Consider the following 24223-nt stretch of genomic DNA (forward strand, 5'->3'; position numbering starts at 1 on the left):
AGTATTCAACTAAAGAAAAAACCCAAAAACCGGTCCTTTCAAACTTTATTTTAGACACGACGTGCCTGTATAAGTATATATATATATATATATATATATATATATATATACATATATATATATATATATATATATATAAGCATGCATGTGTGCATGCATCTAAAAGCATACATATGTATATGAATGTGTGTTTAGGCATCAGCTTTTGTGTATGTGTTTGTGTGTGTCTTCTTATGTGTGCGTGTAAAGCTGCATGACACGTGCTAAATGTTTCGAAAATAATGTTTGTTTCTTCAAATTAATGTAAATACATAATAATTAAATAAATTTATGTTTGAATATTATAAATTGTATAGGTAATATATAATACTAGCATATTAATTATAAACACACATATATATATATATATATATATATATATAAGCATGCATGTGTGCATGCTTCTAAAAGCATACATATGTATATGAATGTGTGTGTGTGTATGTTTATAATTAATACATATATATATATTAAATTTAATATATTAAACACACTTATACAAATGCATATAATGCATTGCAGTTCAGGGATATATTTAATCTTTTTAGGCTAATCTATAGATCTAAGTTGAAAATTAGTTACGATATAAACACTAGATTTCTATTTGATTTAAATGTATATATAATATCTAATAATAATATAATATATTTAATACCTGGTTGTATAAATGTATATCAGACAAGAAAAAAGAGTTATGGTTACTCTTACAAAGTCAAACCAACCCATCTCAAAAAGCCGCTAAGCTAAAAGAGATGAGCAGGCATGTGTGTGTGTGTGTGTGTGTGTCTGCGACGCTCTCTTCAGTTTTTGTATGTGTTTGTAGATACGTTCAATACATCTGTGAAGTCAATCTACTTATTTATAAAGCAGACAATAAGTGAAACAGGTTGCATAGGAGGAGTTTCATGGTACAAACAAAATGGTGAATCCGAAATATCGCATCACTCACACAACAGGTATTTTAGTTTATCAATACAGTTTGTAATCAAGAGTTTCAACTTAATAGCATATACATATAATAAAATATATACTTATATGTTTATAAATTATTTCAACAACTATTGCATTTAAGATTATTGTTCGGTTGGTAACCGGCTAATACAATCTTAACTGTAATAGTAGTTCAAATAATTTTTAAGATTTGGATAATAAACGAACCTTTGAAATTATTATAAGACAATTATAGAAGGAAAATATCGCATCACTCACACAAGTATTTTAGTTTATCAATGCAGCTTGTAATCAAGAATTTCAACTTAATAGCAAATACACATATATAAACTGTATGCATATATGTTTATAAATTATTTCAACAACTATTGCATTTAAGATTATTGTTCGGTCTCAACTGTAATAATTGAAACAATTTTTAAGATTTCGATAATAAGGAAGGAACCTTTGAAATTATTATAAGAAAATTATAGAAGGTAAAGAGTAAAGTATTCCGAAACTATTTCTTTACATATTTAACAAAATGCCTCTTGTTATTGAGATCTTTAATATTTATATAATATCGTATTCCTACAAAATACTTAGTCATATGAAATTGTTATTTTCTAGAGAGTATTTGGCATCTAAAACTTTCGGGTAACACTAAACTAGGAGTAAAATATAGTCTGCTCCGTTGACAAGTTAAGGAAAGTTGTTAAGAAAAGGATATGTCGAAATACTTGATAGAAATGTTACTCTCTTTTAATAAATTTTGAACGCTGAATCCTAAAATTACCGTTATACATATAACTTGGGTCTTAAGTATAAAATTCAAATAATATGCATATGTTTTATGTTAACCAAAACTAAGGACCCGCAGCTGCTGTTGAGGCTACTTGGCTATTGACTATTTACATTATGATCGATAGTTACGATTGCGATAACAAATCTTAATGCTGCTTGGCGTTTCGTTTTAGCAATGTGGCAGCACTGTCGTTAAGTTTTCAGTGCAACTCTGAATTAGTTCACAGCTCGTGCTGTTTATGTTGCCACACTGCATTAATTTACGCGCCAAACTCATAAACTTATAAAAATGCAAAAATTACTATGAAAATAATCAACATGATATCAAAGAGCCTTATAGACTTGTCGAAATTTCTCTAAAGTTTTACCAATTAACAGTATTAATACATTTGAATTCAAAATATTGTAAAGTTTATTCATTTTCTGCCAGGTTTATAAACTATGATTCATATAAATCAGAAATTACAGATATTCCAAAATAATATTAATAGAAAATAACCAAAATCTCTAGATTAGTTCTTCTTCTCCTCTTCCTTTTCAACATCAGGATACTCCAGCTTTACACCTGGCTCACATGTAAAGATGGGACAGCAATAAGGAAATGGTGCTGTCTTGTTGGTCTTCTCTGTGTCCAACTTGCACTTATTGTTTGCTAACGACAGAGGCAAAGGACCGCAATCTTCTACAAGCTCCAATAGCCTGTAAGTATTGTTGTTATTTGTTAAATACATATACATATATACGAATATCTCCCTTAGGATTCTTACTTTGCCGTGTTCTCTTCATTCTGCACACACGTAGAACGACCGCAGAATGGCGTTAATTCCCATGACTTTCCGGGTTCCACCGTGGCGCACCGAGTCGATGCAAAGCACATTCCAGGAAAATCTAACAAAATATTAATAAATCAATTATTTAATTTATTTGAACAAGGATTGCAATGCCTATTTTAATAATCTGAGCTGAGGTTATACACATACACATATATGTATATATATATATATTACCAACCATTGCAAGCCGTTACGCTTCGGCACTCAAGCCACTCAAGCAAATGGAAGGTAGATTCTAACTTTTGTACAATACTGCAGCAATTGTCTTGTTCAAACAAGTTTTTATAGCATATATATATATATAGATACATATATATACAAGCATATATATAAATAAATTTAGATTATATAGATAAAAATATATGACTCACCTCTAAGCACATCGGCCGGAATAAGACGTTTATAAATTTTGATTTCACCATCTTTTTGCCCATCATTCGATGCGACTTTTTCGGTATCCGCCAAGGCAATGGAAGGGACCAGTAGAAAGGCCATGGCGAAACCAGCTAAAACTGTTATTAATTTATTCATTTTTCGTTCTGTTTTTACCCCTTTTCGTTAACGACAAGTAAGAAAAGCAACAACAACAATGAATACGAAAATCAGTTCAGATCGACGATTCCGAACGCCGACCAATTCCGAAACCAGTCCGGTATAAGCGAAAGTAAACACCGAATTGAAACTAACCGACCAGTATCACAACTATTTATAGGCGAAATCGAGCTTGTGGATTTTCGAGTTTCTTTAGTTGTTGTTGTCGCTTTTGTGGTTGTTGATGTTGATGTGGATATGACTCGTGGGTAACTGACAAAGCGGAGCTTTGTCAACTAGGTGTTGAACATCGATATTAGCGTATGTATGCCATGCACATATCTACATACACACATATATATTATTATATATATATGTATATGAGGCTGTGTGTGGGTCTTGACATATATGTACATATATATACACGCCAGTTCACATATATTGACAGTATAAATGTATATATGAATGCGTGTGTGTATGGGTATGTATAACTGCAACTTATGGAAAGTATTTTTTTCTTAAAAGCTTGAACACATACTTATGGACCAATCTATATGAATATACACATGTGCATAGATACGGAAAGACCATTAGTTAAGCCGGTCCTGCAGTCAAGCGATCAAATTTGGTACCTCCACACATCTTGGTTAAATAAAGTTGGAGCTTTTATTTCATAGCAAACGCATCTCAGTTGAATTGAATTCAATATGAGTCCTTACACTCTTCGAATAAAACATTTCTTATATTTTAAAAATAATATACATATATGTAAGCTAATATATAGGATGTGAAATCAATCAGGCAAAAACACAATGTTAACAATAAACAAATTGTGGGCTTACTTTTATGAATTTTGGTAAATCAAATTTTGAAATTAAGCAAACTACTCACAACAATTTCCCTTTATAAGGAGTTTTCAATAATTAGGTAAGGATTTTTAAAATTTCGATTTTGAAAAAACTGAACCATACATTACATTTTAACTTTGGAGTTAAATCGATTTCTAATACTATTTAAAACTGCTGTAAGCAATGATTTTAGAAACAATTTTCCAGTTTTTTTTATCACATATTAAAACATACTTAAAATTTGTTATTCAGGGTTATCAAATAAGAAATAAATAAAGAGATATTTACACTCTTATCTTTTGATTAGTAAAATAATTGGTATTAAAGTAAATTCTAAAATATATTAATTATTTAATTTGTAAAAAAATGATTTCTAGCTTAGGGACTTAAGTGGGTTTATTAAATTTATTTTTAGTTTTTATTCGGTCAATTTTAGTGCCAAATAAAATAGTTCCAGCTAAAACTTTTGTAATTTGGTGAAATACTAAAGTTATTTTACGTTAATACTGTTATTAAAAAATATTACTTACACATCATTATTATTTTAAAAAAATAAAACGAAAAAACTTTATTTAAAAAACAACCGATAGTCAAATCAATAATACATTGTTGGGAGCTAAGACTAAAACTATCGATAACAATTTATCTCCAATCGTTACACGTCAATTTTTTGTCACAAAATTTGTGTGAAAATCTAGATTTTATTTATTTGAGCAGAAAGCGGACGAGGAAATGGGATTGACAATATCCAGTTTACTAACACGACTATTTGGCAAAAAACAAATGCGTATTTTAATGGGTAGGTTATGGATGAATCTGTGAATTGCAATGTCAGGCGTTGGTGGCAGCGCAAAGCGGCTAGCCACGCCAATACGTAATGATACTACACCTTAAATTGACGGTAAAGTTCTAGCCACGCAGTCAAAAAGCACCATTCTAAGCTAATTTCATACAAGAATTCATATACTTCCAAGCACATCAATATATATAAATATATTTCTACACAAACATACGTATACAAAGCAAATTTGAATGCATATGTATTTACAGACATATACATATGTAAATATACTCATACTTATATGTTAACCTCTTTGTGTTCTACTCAGTTGGCCTGGACGCTGCCGGAAAAACAACCATATTGTACAAATTGAAATTAGGTGAAATTGTAACAACCATTCCTACCATCGGTTTTAATGTGGAAACTGTAGAATACAAAAATATATGCTTTACTGTTTGGGACGTCGGCGGCCAGGACAAAATTCGTCCGCTTTGGCGTCATTATTTCCAAAACACACAAGGCTTAATTTTTGTTGTCGACTCGAACGATCGCGATCGGATTGCCGAGGCTGAAAAGGAACTACAAAATATGGTACACAGCATTAGATCTCTGCATTGTAAAAAATGCAAATGCTAATGTTTTTTTTTTTTATTAACAATTAAGCTTCAAGAGGATGAACTTAGGGACGCCGTTCTTTTGGTATTTGCAAACAAACAGGACCTGCCCAATGCGATGAGTGCTGCCGAACTGACTGACAAGTTGCATTTGAATCAATTGAGAAACCGTCATGTAAGTTATATTTAATTACCTCATTCTCTTTCTGTACTTGTTGACTTATTTAACTTATATATTCTAGTGGTTTATTCAATCCACTTGCGCTACCCAGGGGCACGGTTTATATGAGGGCCTAGATTGGCTGTCAGCAGAATTAGCCAAAAAATGATTATTGAATCAAACTGCAATATTTTCCAATCGAGCGCTAAGATTTTCTTTTCTCTTCAACTATAAAAACACAATTATTATTGAATAGATTCTTAATAAATAAATGTATGTGTATCATAAGTCAAATTTACCAGAACTTATTTAATAATCGAACTCCCAGGGGATGAAAACGGAAAGAGGCTATTTTTTTTATATATGTATTTAACATTTTTTAATCAACAATTTTAAATTACTCATACAAACAAAAACAATAAGACTCGCAGCCATCAACATTAAAAATGTATGTACAATGTGGGCATAGGTGTTTGTGATAAAGAACACAAATATACGTAAATATCAATCAAATTATTAATACTCGTTATCAGAAAATAAAAACTGTATAAGCGAGAACGAAGGTTACTAGTTGGGTGACGACACAAACAATTAAAAATATATTGCCTTAAATAAAATAATATATATATATAGATATATATATTGAATGTCTGCGAGAATAAGTACATGAAAAATGAAAATTTAAAATTGATTACAAATGAGTTAACTGGAAAATTGGAATGCATTTGTATGGATGTATATACATATACGCAACAGACACAAATACATGAATACAAATAAAGTTAAATACAAATCTCGAATCTAATTTGAATATTTAGACACATTGTACACACATATGTTTGATTGCGTTGTGACTTACGACATATATAACAATTGCTTTACTGTAATAAAATTTTCATTAATACTTCTTATTTCAATATATGGTCAAGCATTTTACAATGCAAGCAATAATACTAAGCTACTCCTTGAAATTTTTGAACTTTGCTGATGCGTTTGCTGTACTTGGTAATGATTGGTAATGATGCATAGCGATTGCATTCTCTCAAAGGTCAATATCTAGCGAATCGGGTGCCAAAAGCATGGGCTCACCATGGGATTCATCTACTAAAGAGGATAATGAATGGTCATTTATCATCACTGCAGAGAGGTCCACCGACTGATGGTCATCAACATCAACAAGGCCATGCGATTGCTGCGATGAAGAAAGTAGCGGATCATGCCCAGAGCCATCGCAATCGTTTAGCATGCCAAATGCCGTATTTTGTTCATTATGACCTCTGTGATGCTGATGTGAATGTGATTGCTGATGCCCTTGTCTTCTGTGAGAATGCGAATGCGAGTGATCTGATTGGGTACAGCAGTTACTGTTGTTATCACCACGGCTGCTGCGCTGCATATCTACAGTACCCATATGATGAACACCAGCTGTTGTGGCAATGTAAATGGCAGCCTCTCTATTGCACTGAAGTTGCGTTGCAACTGGTGAATGGCTGCTATGTGAGGACAACATCGGATCACCTCCCTGGACCGGATGCTTACAGTCTTCCATGAGCTCATCAATTTGATTGAGACTAATACCAGGAGCATCATTGTTGATCAACGGAAGCTGTAAAAAAAAGAAAAAAACAAATTTTGAATTTGTATTATAAATGGTTATCTGATACTATAATATATATATATATATATATATACCTTGGCCTCAATAACTTCCTCCATTAGGGATGTCGCTGTATGCCGATTATGGCCAACAGATGACGGGCTGGAGCACTTAAGATACGAGTTGGCAGGCGTGGGTGCTGATACTGATGTCAGATTGTAATCAGAGAGGGAAATACCATGCGATTTTGCCTGCAATTCCAATTCCTGTTATGAGAGAGTGGGTTTGAAATTTTTATAACAATATATATGTATATAGATGTGGATGAAAATTTGCTTACCCGTATGCGAGATATGAGCTTTCTGTTCTGTAGTTCCATTTGGCGTTGGCGGCTTTCGTTTTGTCTTAAGCGTGAGACTTCATGCTTTAAGCATTTGATATAATCCACAGATGACTTCAGAATTGTCCCCTTATTGGGGCGTATGTCGCGTACAACTTCATAGAACGCTTCACTGCCTTTTGGCAATAGAGTGCCAAGCTCCTTGATTCTATCATTTATGTTAAAACGGCGCCGACGCTCAACTGTTGAAGAGTGAGCAAAAACATATTGTTTATAATAAAATTGTTATTTTGAAAGAACATCTTACTCATATTATGATTATCCTTCTTCTGTCGATCCTTTATTTCCGCATCAGTCAAATTTTGTGGTTCCTGCTTAATAGAAAGCTCTGAACTAAAATTTTTATCGAAATTAAAGGAATCGTTTTGAAGTATGTCATCAAAGAGATCTTCTGCCTGCAAATACAGAAATATCGGAGTTATTGCACAAATATATCTGTAAAATTATTCGAAATAAGTTTTATACTCATTCTCGAAGTGAAAGGTATATTGGTTTATGATGTTCGAATAAACACAAGCTATTTCCCCACTATTGAAGCTAGAGACTTAAAATTTGGAATATAATCTCAGTGGTACCCCGTCTATAGATATTATATTAGTGAAAGTGCTAAAGGCTTGACAATTGAAGCATATACTCCTCGTGTTTATCTAACATTTATAGTGAAAAAATCGGGGTAAACTTTATCTTCTCGTTTTAGGGCTAGACAACTGAAATTTAAAGACTAAGTTACTCTTGACCTATCCTATCGATTCACCAAAAATTATTAGCATATGCCTCTTGAGCGCGTGGCAAATCGAAATGAAACATATATTTCAAAGTATTGGAGCTGGTAGCGTTTAGACCTTGACTTTTATTAATTTGGGTCCGACCGACTGCAACATTCTGACTTGTTTCACTTTACATTTTTTTATAATCTTGGAAACTACGAATTGTTGCTGTTGAAAAAACTTCATTGGTATTAACAGGTGAGACAGACTACTACTACTACTTGTGTGTACGAACCAAAAGTTAACTTTAACTTCGATTTTCTGTCCTTTCAGGAGTTACTTGAGGATATGATCAGGCATTTCCAGCGTGACAATGGCCCAATCCCCACTGCTATATCGTCAAATCGTGGATTCAGACCTAAAATGACGGCCTAAATATTATTGGCGAATTTTGGGAATGGCTGGAGGTATATGAGTCCAGAAAACAATATAATACAATAATAACGTTAACAGAAGCATCAAAAGAGCTATGATCCCCACTACTAATATCCTTTAAAATGTGTCATATGTTAAATAAGCATTAAACAATTTTATTTAAACCCAAATTTATTAAATTTTCTGTGATGACGATATCCCGATGACCAAATTTTCAGTATGATTTTGTTATACTTTATACAATAATAACGTTAACAGAAGCATCAAAAGATCCCCACTGCTAATATCCTTTAAAATGTGTCATATGTCGCATGTGCTTTTGCAAATTGGCCAAACGTTTTGCTTAATAACTTCTGTTTTACTTAATGGATTTTAATGAAGTTTTCAGCAAATGATTTACATATTCTATTATTTGCACATTTTTAATGGGATCAGTGTATAAACAGTTCAGTTATGATAATTAACAAATTCGGACATAAGCAAGCCTCATAAACGAAAGCCGAAACGAACAACTTTACGATCTTCCTTTAAAGCCCCAGACTTATAGCTCTTTCTTTCTCTCTCACTATGAATTCCTCAGTCTGTTAATCATACTCGGTTTAATGTTTGTTTGTTATTTTTTTGCTATTTTTATTTTGTTATTTAATGAATGTGTTTATATATAATATATATGTTTCAAGGTAGAACTTAATATGATTTTAGTTTAACCAAATTTTTAGGTAATAGTGATTATTAAGCAGTCGTGCTCTGCTGGTTAGGAACCTATACAGATATCCCACCCTCCAAACACGATCAACAAAAAAACCAGCTGGTTGCGTAAATAATTTAAAATAATTTAAAAAAATCTAAAAACAAGTAAGAAAGCTCTAGTCGGGGTGCCCGAATAGGAGATACCCTGATCCCAATCCTCTGAGTTTTTTAATATTTTCCGTAGTTTGTATCGAGTATTCAAAAAAAAAGAAAACATAAAAATCGACATTGCAAGACCAGGTTTCGAACCCCCACTTTTTACGTGCACCAACTCTACCAACACCGCCACTTCATAATTAAAAAAAAAAATAAATCAATAAAGAATGCCTCTTCGCCCGAGGATTGAACCCGAGACTAAACGCTAACGAGCGCCGCCTCTACCAACGCAGCCACTGCACTCCCTGCAGGAGGGGTTGCAAATTTGAAGTTGAATAGCAGCGGATAATTCAAGCAGCATTCAATCGCAATTTCGATTCGTGGAATAGAAAAGAATTCACGCATTTGAATGCATGAGTGCACACGCATAGGAAAAATGCGTGGGCGTGGCGCTGCTGACATGTGCTTTGCAAATTAGCCAAATGTTTTGTTTAATAACTTGTGTTTTACTTAATGGATTATATTGAAATTTTTGGCATATGATCTACATATTCTTTTGGCTTGGTAGAGGTGCAAACGCCTTCACATTATGGCCCTGTTTCCCACTGAACTTAAATTTTAATTTGGGGAAATTAGGAGCCGGTATCCAAACTCCAATAAAAATCAAAATTGCATAAAATATACATAAAACTAAATACAACATTTGGAGGCTGTAGCTCTTGGGAAGTTCGAGGTATAATTTATTTACTTCATTTTAATCATGTTTTTATTAGATAACAATTAAATGCGAATAGTTGTCGAATATTTTAAACAAACTTAATATGCGCGAGCTATACACGGACCTAAAAACAACATTTTTCTAGCTCTTATAGATGCTGAGATCGACGCGTTCACACTTACGGACAGACAGACGGACAGGGCTCAATCGACTCGGCTTGTCGTCCTGATCAAGAATATATATACTTTATGGGGTCTACCGCCTCCTTCTGCCTGTTACATACATTTGCACAAAAACATTATACCCAGATTTACCATTTTCAATGGAATTATCACAGTATAAAAAGCGGAGAATATTTGTGCCTCTTGAGGGAAAGGCAAATTAGAGTATGTACATCTCTTCTTTTTGAGCTGGGGCTCCAGGTTAGTTATTGAGCTGACTCCTGTACTAAAAACAGCTACAATGTTTCATATAATCACTATCTAAACTAAATCATATTCTAATTCACCCTGGGAAAAGAGTACATTGGTTTTTGCACAGTTCGACTTGCTGTCAGACAGAAACTGGCGACATCCTCATTTTATGAGCTTCCATTTTTGGATAAGAAGATTGGCAATTATTGAATTACCATACATTCATTCAAGTATTAAAAAATTTATGTATATTAAATTTAAAATAAATTTTAGAAATTACTTACATCGCTGTCAAATGAAGGGAGCTGAAAGCATATTAATAGTGATATTTTAGTGATTTTTATATACCCAGTGAAATTTAAAATGTAACATTATATTTAATTAGATTCGGTGCACCTTGGTATAAGAAAATCAATAATTGGCTCAGATCTGAACTATATGTTTATTGAAACCGATAAAAGATATCGATTATATTTAATCGATACTTTGAAAAAAATATTGTGAATTATAATTATATAAATTTACATAGAAGACTTTTTGTTAAATATAAATATATTCAATATATTATTAACCACTTTCATAACAATTCAAAATAAACAATTAATAAATCATACATCCATTGACAACATGAATATATGTAGTTAAACGATGAAATCTTTCAATCTTTCTATTATTTATATTAAAGACAATATAGATATACAAATTATATAATATATAATATGAATATCTCAAGTCATGAATGTGGATTCCCCTTAATATTAATATTATTAAAAAAAATATTAGCTTCTTGCTTACGAGATTCAATAAATAAGATATGTACGTAAGATATAATTTAATCTATTTCTATTTTTTGCAAAGTATTTTTAGGGAAGATAATAATTTTTAATTATTAGAGTTAGGGTATCGGCTAGTCAATCTAAATCAGCACAAGCTTGTTGGGATACGTGACATATTATTTAAGCCCATTGAAACAGCAACAATAAACATTTTTTTAATGTGGAACGCGTCGTTCAGTAACTTAAATTGATATATGTATAAATACATATGTACATATGTATCGATAAAAATACATATATGTATACATACGTTGCGAAACATTACGAACATAGGCTTAAAAATCAATTAATGTACTTCAACCATGAAAAATAATAAATAAATAACTCAAATGAGCGGGGTCGCTTACTCGCAATCATTCAGGGAATAGCTCCCTTCAATTAGAGGCAACATTAACCACTCAATAAAGTTGACATTATCATTAAAAATAATTCTTCAGCCGTGATTTATGCGTGCATTAGAATGATTGAGCTTATATATGTAGAACGGGACCGACACTCCCTTTTCATCAATTTTTTCATGTAACTCATTATAATTGAGGTGTTTGTTATTAAACAATCTATTGTTATAATTCATATATTGCATATGCTATATGAAAATACATCAGCGTTTTTGAATACTTTCAATAGTTTGCATCATGTATGAAAAGAAAAAAAAAACAAATAAAAACCGACATTACGACATATATTTAACGCCGCCATTTAATAATGAAAAAATAAAAAGATGAGAATCCAGCCGCCAAATGCAAAAAATGGATGCGTGGGGCGCTGCTGACATGTGCTTTTGCGAATTAGGCAAATGTTATGTTAGTAACTTCTGTTTTACTTAATGAATTTTAGTGAAATTTTCAGCATATGATCTACATATTCAATTGGGTTGATAGCGAGGCAAACACATAATGGCCCTATTTCCAACTGAACTTAAGCTTGAAGAGTTTAAGGAAATTGGAAACAAGTATCCAAAATCCAACAAAAATGAAAATTGCATAAAATATGCATAAAACAAAATACAAAAAAAGGGGGGGGGGGGGGGGCTAATCTAATGCAGAGCAGTGTTTATTCTTAAGCAGGACTGGATTAGTCCAACTTAATCTTTGTTTTTTAATAAGTCATTGATTTAATTTTTGAAGCCTAGCTTGAATTCCGAAAATGTTGGCGACTTGAGATTTACTGTTTAGGGTCCTGTAATGAATACATATATAATTTAGATATTGCATTTTGGATACTATCCCATTCACATCGAATTCACAAAAAAACGTACTTCAAATACGAGAGAAGACTTATTGGTGTACAAAGAGATTATTGGTACGCTGTAAACCCAATAGGTGATAGTCGATTTAATTATATAATGTAAGAAAACAAGCTTTCCATAAAAGGGAGTTACATTAATACTTAGCTCTAAATATTACCAACAATATATATATACACAGATATATATGTATTTCAGTATACACACATGCAATCACAATTAGATCAGTTAGTTTGCAATGACATAAATTCTACTCCTTCTCACAGTAATATCTATATGCATACAAACATGCTTGCGTAAGCACACACATACAACTGGACAAAGAGCGTGCTGTGCTGTGCTGTGTTGCGTTGTGTTGTGTTGTGTTGCGCTGTCATACATGGCGATGGCATTTGCGATAATAAAAAAGAGAACTTAAATTGTTTACGTTATCTAAGCAACAAAAATCTTATTGTCTACGCACAGACAAACAAAATAAATAACTTGTTAACACATACATACAGACATACGCACACACATCACATATGCATGAAAAGCCTACATATACATATACATATACGAAATTCTGAACTGAATTCAAAAGAGAGATAGAGCGCGAGCGAGAGAGAGTAATAATCCAGCAGTATTTCTTTCTACACACACAACTACTACAAATGAAGATCACATATTGCCTTTATATTTGTTTGTATTAATTATTAACATATTTTAATACTACTACCCTACTGATCGAAAATGTTTTAATAGGATATGATAGACGTCAATTCTAATTCAAAGTATGTATTATTTATAATATAATGTACATTATAATAATAAATATCAATAATTTATTAATTATTTCCCGTTTATCTTTACCCGTTTAATAGTAAGCGGTCGTTGTGACTATTGCATGCGTACATGCGTTTGCTCCTTACATGGTTAAAACAAGCTGTTGAAGCTCTTTCCTACGAATATTGCCTTGATTCACAACTTATCACATTTTTATTTAACTTATTTCTGATACACACACATATACATATATATATATATATATATATATATATATAAATATATATATATTTATATATATATATATATATATATATATATGTATACATTACATTAGCTGTTCTGTATTGTTTCTTCTTTTTAAGTTAATAATATTTAATATTTGACTGACATTTATTGTACACACATACATTCATATACATCGCAAATGTGCAAAACAAATAAAAGACTGTAAGCATATTATCAATTAGCATTGTACAAATATTTGTTAATTATAATTAATTGTAAATATTCGCAATCGCTTGCCTGCCAACCAAACGCACATTCGCTCACATGTAGGTATATCCATACATACATACTACCCATATATATATATATATATATATATATATATATATATATATATATATATATATATATATATATATATATATATATATATATATATATATATATATAAAATACAAATATAACAAAAAAACAATACGTAAAATTAAAACAAGTTTCACGATCGGCTACTATGTCACTGTATATACATATATATATACATAATATATATATATATATATACCAACAAATGTATTGAATATATATATATAATTAGTATGCCCAACGTATACTTTCACGTATGTAATTACATACATATGTACGTGCATTGCCATTTACACATGTGTAGACGCATATACATAACCAAAGTTAAACACTTTAATAGAATAAATGTTTTCTCAAATTAAACTTGAATTAATATTAGTGTCAAACGAGGCCAAAGATGTGTGTATATGTTTGTGTATACGTATTAGTGTATGTAAGAGATTTTTTCTCAGCCGCCAATTTGCAGTCAGCGTCTCCATCTCTGCGTCTCTTTTTCCTTTTCTCCTTTACCCTTTGCAATTTCTGTTTTTTACTAAGTACTCAAGTTACATTTAACTTAAAGTTTCATTTACTGTTACTCAGATTTGTTCAAAGTGATAAAAACAACCATACCTTGGTATGTCTGCGAGTTATAACGCTGAGTACCGGCATTTTGAATCGTCGCCTTGTTCTCTCAACCCCGTTTTCGCTCACTATTTCCCTTTTCGTCCTGAACATAGGCGATACCGGCCTACGGCCAATTCTATGAGAAACCGGTGTCGCCAAGTAACGTTTGCTGCGCCTCTCCGACAGACTGGCGGCCGATATCCAAGGTAGCACGTGCATTAGACCTCGCTCTTTCCAACTGGTTATTATGGTGTGTGGCCGTAACGCTTATGAAATTTCGGCTTCGCTACTATCATTAAGGTCTAAATGATTTGTTATCAATTTTGGCTCTTTTGGGATGCTTAGGTAATGCATTTATTGCCGTTAATCAGTTAGTCATGGCTTAATACATTTCACCTTCTAAAAATATCCTTAATTCATATCCGTACAAACGGATCCACAACATTTTGTTAATTTGCCAATTTAGTTTAAATAAATAGCGGCATGATTATTTTAGGTTGAGCGCGTTAATTTTGATTTACTAGACTTACGCGAACAATTTTTATAAATTTGCGATTAGTTGCTGTTACTAACAAACTACGATATCCAAAGAAATACGCGCACAAACGTTTTCCAATAAATTCAATGTAAGTCAACCTGTTGGATTGACAGATTCATGTCGTCAGGGCAATGCAAAAACTCCATTATATTTATTTACATTCGCCGATGATTGTGATTAAGTGTTCCCGTGCACAAAACCGCAAATAAATCCCATACAAAAATCACCATAAAAATACTAAATGAAAGCATAACGACAAAAGCTGATTTGCGTGGCAGGTACAACATACAGATACATTAATATGTCGAAAATCTATTGTCAACGTCATATTTTAGATTTGGTATAGTCATCTCACTGTTCACGAAGGTTATCCATTCGTCTGTGTACTGCTAATAGATTGCTTTCTGTGTGAACGCGGTTGAACCCAGAGATTTAACATTGGCCAAGGTATTCTCAATTTTTAAAGAGCTAAGAATTTTGTTGTCTACTTCTGAAGACACCTTAGTTTGCAAAACTTTCAAATTTGGAAATAAATTGCTTGTGATGGAAACATGTGGCTAGAGATGATAACGCTACATCGATTAAATGCAACTATCGATTGGAAAGAATGCAATGTTATACCATTTTGTATTTTGTCTGTAGTCTTGTCAAAGCAAAAATGCACGCCCCTAAAATAGCTAAAAATCCTGAGAACTGTTATTTTCTTTTACTTTTTTTGCTGCATTTCTCCAAACTCTATAACTTGAAAGAACCAAGCTATTTTTTGTGGGTGTGGCCAATGAGAGTTTCAATATTTTCTCTTAAATTATGAAAGTTAGCTATGCGCTCAAAGCACACTTTAGGTTCGTGGTTTTCCTGACAATCCTAGGGGTTTTAATACTAGGTTGATAGGAACATAGAATATGGCTAGAATTGTAAAATAGAGATAATATGTAGAATTTTATAAGAACAGAAGTTTTCACTATGTACATGGGAAAATTGATCAACAATACCCTCGAGTATTTCTCACAAAAACTCAACGTGTTCGAGTATTTTAAAAAGTTCACCTCAAAGTAAATGGACTTCTTATAAGAGATATGTCGAGTATGTCAAAAATTTCGGCCCAAAGTACAAGGTACAAGGTATATAAGAAACCTATAAGCGATATGCTCGGGTAAACTTCAGTTCAGGGAGAAATTTATCAACAATATCGGGTATTTCCTAAATTTAACTCAAGCTACAAGATACCAGGGAAGGTAAATTGAACATGGCATGCTCGAGTTTTTTTCTTCTAAAATTTCAGCTCAAATTCTCAGTAGTTTATGAAGCGTTTTAAAGTCCATCTTAATACTTTCATTTATACAGATGTGCTTTTCATTTTTCTGACGTGCACCGGCATATATAGTGTATACAACAATAATTACTATATATTAATAATAATAATAATAAAACTCACCTCTGATGCACTTGTTGCCACAGAGCTTAGACTGGGCGACATTGGAGCTGACGTTGATTGCAGAGGGCTCGCTGTACCTGCGCCCGAAAAATTGGAGCTACGCATAGTATTAATAATGGCAGACGTTCGTCCTGTCATAGACGAGTTAAGATTTAAGTTGGTTTTGTTAAATAACCCTTTTGACTGATCCCCAATATTCTGGCCATCCAAATCGTTTCCAAAAAAACTGGAGCTACAATTACCTCCAAACGGCGACAAAAGCGATGAGTCCTCGGAATGCATTAGGTGTTTTCCAATAATATTCGAAGCAGTATCACCACCTCCGAAACTGTTTGACCTTTCGTTCTGAACATTTCTGTTGTTCATCTCTGAAGCACATTGTAAATTGCCAGTTGAAGCTGAGTTAGTAGCAGTTTTATTCTGTTCATATAGAGATTATGAAGTATTAAATGTATTTTTATTCATATATTTCATAATACTCACTTTGAAATTGTTGCATTCCCATACAGATGGCTTGAGCGATTCACTGAGATACTGTCTTACTTGATTCTTTTGCTTCTGAATGACGTGATATCTGGTAGGATTTTCCAGAACGGTGCTTACCTGTTTATAAGAAAAAATTATTGAACATTATTATTATTAAAGTTCTACATCTCGTTCCTTCTTTTTCCATGAAAACAATTCAAATCTATACGATTTGTTAAGATTTTTGTATAATAGAAATGTCTTTACTTAGGATGCTCGAGTTTTTAAATTTTGAATACATATTCGTGGAGACTACCTAAGAAAATTATATAGCAGATAAATGTACGCATATTAGGACGTGGCAATTCGGGTAACTGTATTTTCCACAGTTTTAAAGCTAGCATTATTTGTAGATGTGAGTGACTATTATGATTCTCTGCAGATCTACGAAAGAAGTATACTCTACGCCCACCAGGAACGGGCGAGATCGAGACAGTCTGTATAGGTGGACCTAGAAACTTGATACTCCATGGGAGGCATTGCAAATTAAAACAAAAGTATATCTTCTTTATAGATAGAAAATATATATAGATTGCGTTTGGAGGGGTGTAAAAAATCTCCCTCTGGATATTATATCATGAACGAATATTATGGAGTCGTCTGTGCAAGTGAAGAAGCGAATAACATTTGCCTTTACCTGTAGCACTTGAGGTGGCACATCCACACCTATGCTCTGCAAAGGTACTTTAAGCGCAACAGGACTAGATGCTGGTAGCCTATCCTTTTGGCCAAGCTGAGTTATTGACTGCTGCTGCTGCTGCTGAGAATGCTGATGTTGATTCAGGCTGCAAGAGCTGCCACTACCACAGTCGCTGGTTCGATTACTGCTTTCAATTGTGTTATATTGAAAGCCAGCAGTTTGCATTCCGAATGCATTAAGCATTGTTTGATCCTGCGTATGTAGCAGCTGCTGTTGCTGTTGCTGCTGCATTAGTATTTGCTGCTGTTCCTGCTGTTGCTGCTCGCGCTGCAGTTGAAGCTTCAATTGTGTACGCGATGTTGGCATTGCAGTTTTAAATGTTGGGCTAAAGAAACGAAAGCGTTTTTTATGATAATAATACATACAAAAGATAGCTTAAATAAGAATGTAGTCAACCTTAGCAGTACACTATATATATATATATATACATATACCTACCCACCCGCTAGTGGAGGCAGACCAAAAACGCGCGTATCTGTAGTTTCTTTAAGGGTAATATCACCCAAATCAACGATGCTTGGATCCATTTCAAGTATCATTTCCAAATCTTTATCGATGCCAACAGTAACACGAATGTTCGTTGTCGACTTATTGTTGACCCTACTTTGAAGGCTAGTTGAAACAGCATTTAGCTCATCCAGTTCCATTAAAGTCGTTGGCTCCACACCAACCTCAATATCAGCCACTAATGGTGACATCTGTTCTTGTTGTTGCTGTTGTTGTGACTGGCTTGGAGACATTTGCAACGTTTGGACACGTTTTAAAAACTCTTGAAACTCCAACAAGCGTTCCTCCGATAAAGTTTCCTTCATATCATCATTAGGTATTGGCCTAGTCTCCAATATTTCATCATTTATCATTTGATCAACAACACCACTGGAACCATTATTATTTTTATTGTGTCTCTTATTTGACGTTTTTTTAGCCCAATAGGAAAACATTTTCGTATTTAAAATATTCTGTTCTTTTTTTAATTCGACATCTAAAAGGGCCTTGATCTTGTCGATTGTTTAAATATGAATGCGGAATAAGTGAGAGAATTCTTTAACGCGAGACTATATATATATATATAAATATATATATATATATATATATATATACTGAGAGAAATATATATATATTTCTCTCAGTGTTTGTATAAAAATACCCAGTATTATATAGTGCTTATGCGCAAATATATACATAAACAATATGTATTTTTATACACACGGTAAAAATGCGTCTCTGGTCTATTATATTGGCTATTATAAAGACTTGCGCCTTATTGAAAATGCTCTTTCAATTTCTCTTAGTTCATCTAAACACACGTAACCGGTTCGAAAGCAAAGATATGAGCGCCATTTTCGAATATTTCATATGGGAATATATTTTTCAAAAAGCTGGAGTTTTAGTTGTAAATTATACTTGTTATCTGTGGTTTATTATATGTGTTTTTATACCCTGAATCTATTGAAAATGAAATCGACTAAAAACGTAATTGAACTGTTGAATTGTTCTTAAATCATGGATCTTACGTCTTACGAGCTCGAATCTCAACATTTTTCATTTAGTTTATTGAATATTTTTGTTTTTTTTTTCTTGGTTGGATACTTACCAGTATTTGAAAATGTTTTTTTATAGGGATAGGGGTGATACGTGTGGTAAGGGGACATTTTATTCAGTAATGACAAGGGCAAAATGTCCTCTACATCAAACATATTTGATTGTGAGGATGCGCGCAAATACGCTTGGATACCTATAAATATATGTACTTTACATCATTTTTGAAGTTTAATGTTCTTTACCGTACTATTTATCATTTTCCTATTGTGTTCCATTCATGTATAATGTACGTATGATTGTCTAAATATGTATTTATGTTCCTTTGAACATATATCGAACTTGGAGTAAGGAACCATTGTGATTGACCAACTCTTCGTTTAAATTGGAAACGGTAAATATCACATATTCGTCATAAATAATAAATATATATAATCGGCATTCATTTGTATGTATGTGTATATATATTTAAATAACCTTTTAAATGATACGGCTTTTAAAAGGAAAAATACAACGTTCCATTACAGATACTTACACACACACAGGTATATGACTGCTACACGGACGGAAGTACGCATGTGAGCATACACATACGTACATATGTAGGTAGGTTTGTACAAATCCCGATAAGATAAAGAAAAGAGTGCTAATCATGTAGAAAAATACAAATTGTATACATGCATATATGTATATCTTGTATATGTGCACATATATATATATATATATATATATGTATAAATATGTGTTTTGAGTGCTTAAGCGTGCTTATTCATAATTTATACTTTTAACTTTAGATATGTTTGTCGTGCTAGCCATGCTTGCGTTGTTACTTACATTTCGTCTGTTCGCAGGGACCGCGTAGACTTCAATTCATAGAACTCGACATTATCCATATTTGGCAAAAAGTCCATATTTGAGTCGTTATCGTTAAGTAAATTAAGATTTAAGTCGTACTCCAAGTCAAAGCCCAAGTCAATCCCGGATTCCGCCATGTCTGGGCACAGAACGATAACAGCTTCAGGAGATCTGATTGGATCACAAAATACTGTTGATCGTTTAATTAAAATCATTTATCATGAGTCTAATTGGATACGTTTTCCCATTTTCGCACAAATTTACACGCGTCTTATAGAACCCAGACAGACGCAAGAGAGTAATCATTAATCGATCGACATATAACTCTCAATATAACCTGTTGTCCATTGTGTGCGTGAGGGAGGGAGAGAGAAAGAGACACTGAGAGTTGAATTTTTGTTTTATATAAAAAATCACTTTAAATATTTCAGGGTTGAATTTAAATTGGTCGAGGCAATACGAAGTTTAAGTTAACATCGATTAATAATGATCAAATGACTTAATGATAGTTTATTTCTATAGATTTTTACGAAAATTAAATTTCCAGTGGCTGAGCTTAACATTCATAATTAAATTAATAAATGAATGCATCTAAAGAATGTCAATTACAAAAAGTTGTGAAACATCGATATTCCTTGAAGTTGAATGTTTAATTACAATAGATAATCACTTAGTGATGTAAAAATTCTTCATCCGATAACAAGTACTTAAAATATCGTATTTTAAGTTGCCGCAGTATTTTTAGTTTCCACAGTTTTGTGGAAATGGCTCCACCAGGGACGAATAAAATGTAAGAATTAAAATAATATAAAATATCGATAGCTTACATGATACATAAATCGAATTTTGTGTGGGTATCGTGTGTATTCTCCCGATTGAATGCTTATCAAAACTCAACCGTGGCTGCCGATAAAAATTTTTGAGCAAGAACAAACTAATATATTTTTTCGTTTGAAGTGCAATTTACAATAAACATTAATGCCATTGTGATTTGGATATATCGTTAAGTCCATATCCAAACCAAAAAGGATTGCAGTAGCAACTTGAATTGTTTTTGTACGTGTTGCATACAGGCAAACGTGTATATACATGCATGCATGCATACAAACATAAGTACACACATGATTACTTAGTATATGCATATATCCATACATATAGGCTTGTGCGTATGTGTGCAGTTTTTATTTGTCGTTGCAACACAATCATACACAAATATTTTTTTTGCCTAAAATTTGTGTAAAATAAAATATTCGCAATTTAAATACATCCGTCTGTAGGGCAAAAGTTTCGAATTATATTAAATGTTATAGTGGCCCCGTTCTTAAACGATTTCGTTGTGTATGTACCGTAAATTGCATTTTATTCATGATTGTATTTGTGTATATGTATCAAAAGGTGTACTTGCGCATTCACGCATTTAGACTCGACTAAGTATTTATGCAGTAATTATTAATGAATTATATGATATACAATACATATAAATACAGCCATACTGACTCGAGTGGGAAAAATGGATAAAAAAATCTCGTTAACATCGCAGCCGCGTATTTTAAAGAAGAAGCATTTCAGAGTAAAGCATCAAAAAGTAAAGCTATTCCGTGCTAATGAGCCAATTCTTAGCGTATTTATGTGGGGCATTAACCATACAGTAAGTTTCGTTGCAAATATACTATATATATAAGCATATGTAGGTAGAATGATATTCTTTCATTTCATTACTAATTTCTAGATAAACGAGTTAAGTCATGTCAACATACCTGTCATGTTGCTGCCAGACGATTTTCGTGCATATTCGAAAATAAAAGTCGACAACCATTTATTCAACAAGTAAGAAACACAGTCGGAGAACAAATATGCCACCTCCAAAATTATTATTGCCTCTATTATTTTTTTAGAGAAAATATGCCGTCACATTTTAAGGTGAAGGAATACTGTCCCCTTGTATTTCGCAATTTACGTGAGCGATTTGGAGTGGATGATGTTGATTATCGCGAATCTTTAACTAGGTCGCAGCCATTGGGCATCGACTCATCGGGAAAGTCGGGTGCACAGTTTTATGAGAGCTACGATAAATTCTTTATAATTAAAAGTCTTACATCTGAGGAAATTGAACGCATGCATGCTTTCCTCAAACATTATCATCCAGTGAGTCAAAATACTTTTAAATTCAACTTAATTACATATAATTCACATTCTCCTCTAATCTTTTTCTTAGTATGTTGTAGAAAGACATGGAAAAACACTTTTGCCGCAATATTTGGGCATGTACCGGATTACTGTAGAGAGCGTCCAGTATTATTTTGTTGTAATGAGAAATGTTTTCAGTTCTCAGTTGACCATACATAAGTATGAATCGAAGTGTCGAAATAATTATTAATTCTCCTTTAATAATAATTTGTTATTCTGTAGAAAATTTGATTTGAAAGGCAGTACTGTAGATCGCGAGGCTTCAGAGAAAGAGCTTGAAAAGCTTTTACCTACGTATAAGGACAACGACTTTATAAAGCAGAAAGTCAAATTGGAGATTGGAGAGGAACCTAAGAAAAAATTGTTGGATACTTTAAACAATGACATTGATGTAAGAAACATTTACATACATTTTAAATATATTTGAATGGTGTATATCTATATATACCTAACTTGAAGCTCTATATTTAAAATGTATGAATTTGAAGTTGAATACCCTCAGTTAAATTTAATTTTAACTAACAGTTCTAGTTCGGAATACTGACTAAGCAGTAGAGGGATTAGATCTGATTTATCTTGAGTAGTCTGCCAAAGTTGGTACATTGCAGTTGCAGTTGATAAAGTGCACTTTAAAAATATACTTTCATAGAGATTCTCCCAGCTGGCATAACAATAGTCAATAGTTTCCAATGCAAACCAAATTATTGTCAGCTTTCCGTATCTTTTGGATAATTATCCAGGTGAAACACGTTTGGTAGCATAATATTAGATTAACATATCAATTTAAATCAATTTTTTATCGAGGAATACCACAATTTTCAAGCTTTCTGCATAGAGAGACTAACTGTAATTTTGATACTGATACTGATACTGATCACTGATAGATTTCTGATCTCCACAAAGCAATAACCCTCTACTGAATAAAACTTAGAATTGATCAACATTACTTACTTACTTACTTATTTATTCTAAGAATTAAAAAAAATAAATTTTCTGTCGTTTTTATTATTGAATATATAGTAACGGAATTTCAATATTATTGTATAAAATTTATATTTACTGTAAACAGCTGTTAACCAAGTTACATATAATGGACTACTCTTTGTTGGTTGGCATCCATGATTGTGTGCGGGCCGAAGAGGAGGCTCTGCAAGGAGATAGCGCACTAGCAACAGGACGCAGCGAAAACAGTGAGAGCGAAGAATGCGATAGTGGTGAACGGTAAATCATGAAGAACATAAATTAAAAAAAAAAAGTTAAGAAAATTTAAAAAAATGGCCATACAAACTATTTAAAGCTGGACGTATAATACACCACCCGATTCCCCGAGAGGAGCACAATATAAGGAAGTTGTTTATGAAGTTGACATTTACGCCATTCCAAGTATTGAAGGTAAGTTTATAAAAAAAAATTTGAAAATATTTGAAAAAAATATATAAAGGAACATATACATTTCATTTTAGAGAGACGAGAAATCTACTTTATAGCTATTATCGATGTTCTAACGCAATACGGAGTCAAAAAACAGGTATATATCTATATAGTTATATAAACTTATATAATAAAGTTAAATTAATTATTATGCTTATTTAGGCCGCGAAAGCGGCGAAAACAGTTAAATATGGTAGTAATGTTGATGGAATATCAACTTGTGATCCTGAACAATATGCCAAAAGATTCCTGGAATTTATGGATAAAGCTATAGAATAAGATATTTAATTGTATTTGTCATAATATATTAAAA

General features: G+C 32.5%; 4 protein-coding genes across 11 annotated transcripts; 2 read left to right on the forward strand and 2 right to left on the reverse strand.

Moving 5' to 3' along the window:
• Positions 1–2159: 2159 nt before the first annotated feature.
• Positions 2160–3293, reverse strand: LOC111595885. Its single transcript, XM_023309813.2, has 3 exons — positions 2978–3293; positions 2541–2661; positions 2160–2472 (listed from the first exon to the last, which is right to left on the reverse strand). The coding sequence occupies exons 1-3, from the start codon at positions 3135–3137 to the stop codon at positions 2286–2288; spliced, it is 468 nt and encodes a 155-aa protein (XP_023165581.1). The 5' UTR covers positions 3138–3293; the 3' UTR covers positions 2160–2285.
• Positions 3294–4620: 1327 nt separating this feature from the next.
• LOC111595892 (ADP-ribosylation factor 2) lies at positions 4621–5788 on the forward strand. The gene is made up of 4 exons (XM_023309826.1): positions 4621–4784; positions 5095–5357; positions 5430–5555; positions 5623–5788. Exons 1-4 carry the CDS (start codon positions 4718–4720, stop codon positions 5707–5709), a joined length of 543 nt encoding a protein of 180 aa, XP_023165594.1. The 5' UTR covers positions 4621–4717; the 3' UTR covers positions 5710–5788.
• Positions 5789–6351: 563 nt separating this feature from the next.
• On the reverse strand, positions 6352–20651 carry LOC111595890 (microphthalmia-associated transcription factor). 7 transcript variants are annotated; one of them, XM_023309821.2, is made up of 10 exons: positions 18337–18823; positions 17836–18223; positions 17157–17276; positions 16674–17093; positions 10941–10961; positions 7785–7932; positions 7478–7719; positions 7233–7403; positions 6948–7146; positions 6352–6884 (listed from the first exon to the last, which is right to left on the reverse strand). In XM_023309821.2, exons 1-10 carry the CDS (start codon positions 18756–18758, stop codon positions 6583–6585), a joined length of 2433 nt encoding a protein of 810 aa, XP_023165589.2. In that variant the 5' UTR covers positions 18759–18823; the 3' UTR covers positions 6352–6582. The 7 variants fall into 7 exon arrangements, with proteins under 7 accessions (XP_023165589.2, XP_023165590.2, XP_023165587.2 ...); XM_023309822.2 differs by having other exon boundaries at positions 6352–7146; positions 16674–16804; positions 16916–17093; positions 18337–18818; XM_023309819.2 differs by having other exon boundaries at positions 6352–7146; positions 18337–18819.
• A 520-nt stretch (positions 20652–21171) lies between these two features.
• Positions 21172–24222, forward strand: LOC111595882 (phosphatidylinositol 5-phosphate 4-kinase type-2 beta). 2 transcript variants are annotated; one of them, XM_023309808.1, is made up of 10 exons: positions 21172–21348; positions 21780–21940; positions 22022–22119; positions 22188–22437; positions 22508–22638; positions 22702–22870; positions 23549–23700; positions 23777–23871; positions 23943–24007; positions 24073–24222. In XM_023309808.1, the coding sequence occupies exons 2-10, from the start codon at positions 21803–21805 to the stop codon at positions 24187–24189; spliced, it is 1215 nt and encodes a 404-aa protein (XP_023165576.1). In that variant the 5' UTR covers positions 21172–21348; positions 21780–21802; the 3' UTR covers positions 24190–24222. The 2 variants fall into 2 exon arrangements, with proteins under 2 accessions (XP_023165576.1, XP_023165577.1); XM_023309809.2 differs by lacking the exon at positions 21172–21348 and adding an exon at positions 21462–21630.
• Position 24223: the final 1 nt, after the last annotated feature.

Source organism: Drosophila hydei, unplaced genomic scaffold (assembly GCF_003285905.1).
Source record: "Drosophila hydei strain 15085-1641.00,03,60 unplaced genomic scaffold, DhydRS2 tig00008145-arrow-arrow-pilon, whole genome shotgun sequence".
Taxonomy (NCBI): Eukaryota; Metazoa; Arthropoda; class Insecta; order Diptera; family Drosophilidae; genus Drosophila; species Drosophila hydei.

Excerpts from the sequence above, each read along its gene's own strand:
- LOC111595885 (XM_023309813.2), bottom strand. The coding sequence starts at position 3,137 with ATGAATAAATTAATAACAGTTTTAGCTGGTTTCGCCATGGCCTTTCTA. Across the intron at positions 2,662-2,977 it reads TCCGGCCGATGTGCTTAGAG|ATTTTCCTGGAATGTGCTTT; the intron begins GTGAGTCATATA and ends ATATTTTGTTAG. Across the intron at positions 2,473-2,540 it reads AATGAAGAGAACACGGCAAA|GCTATTGGAGCTTGTAGAAG; the intron begins GTAAGAATCCTA and ends CAATACTTACAG.
- LOC111595890 (XM_023309819.2), bottom strand. The coding sequence starts at position 18,758 with ATGATAAATGATGAAATATTGGAGACTAGGCCAATACCTAATGATGAT. Across the intron at positions 10,962-16,673 it reads TGGCAACAAGTGCATCAGAG|CTCCCTTCATTTGACAGCGA; the intron begins GTGAGTTTTATT and ends ATATGCTTTCAG. Across the intron at positions 7,404-7,477 it reads AGCTCATATCTCGCATACGG|GAATTGGAATTGCAGGCAAA; the intron begins GTAAGCAAATTT and ends CTCTCATAACAG.
- LOC111595882 (XM_023309808.1), top strand. The coding sequence starts at position 21,803 with ATGGATAAAAAAATCTCGTTAACATCGCAGCCGCGTATTTTAAAGAAG. Across the intron at positions 21,941-22,021 it reads TGTGGGGCATTAACCATACA|ATAAACGAGTTAAGTCATGT; the intron begins GTAAGTTTCGTT and ends ACTAATTTCTAG. Across the intron at positions 22,120-22,187 it reads GACAACCATTTATTCAACAA|AGAAAATATGCCGTCACATT; the intron begins GTAAGAAACACA and ends TTATTTTTTTAG.
- LOC111595892 (XM_023309826.1), top strand. The coding sequence starts at position 4,718 with ATGGGATTGACAATATCCAGTTTACTAACACGACTATTTGGCAAAAAA. Across the intron at positions 4,785-5,094 it reads ACAAATGCGTATTTTAATGG|TTGGCCTGGACGCTGCCGGA; the intron begins GTAGGTTATGGA and ends TGTTCTACTCAG. Across the intron at positions 5,358-5,429 it reads AAAAGGAACTACAAAATATG|CTTCAAGAGGATGAACTTAG; the intron begins GTACACAGCATT and ends TTAACAATTAAG.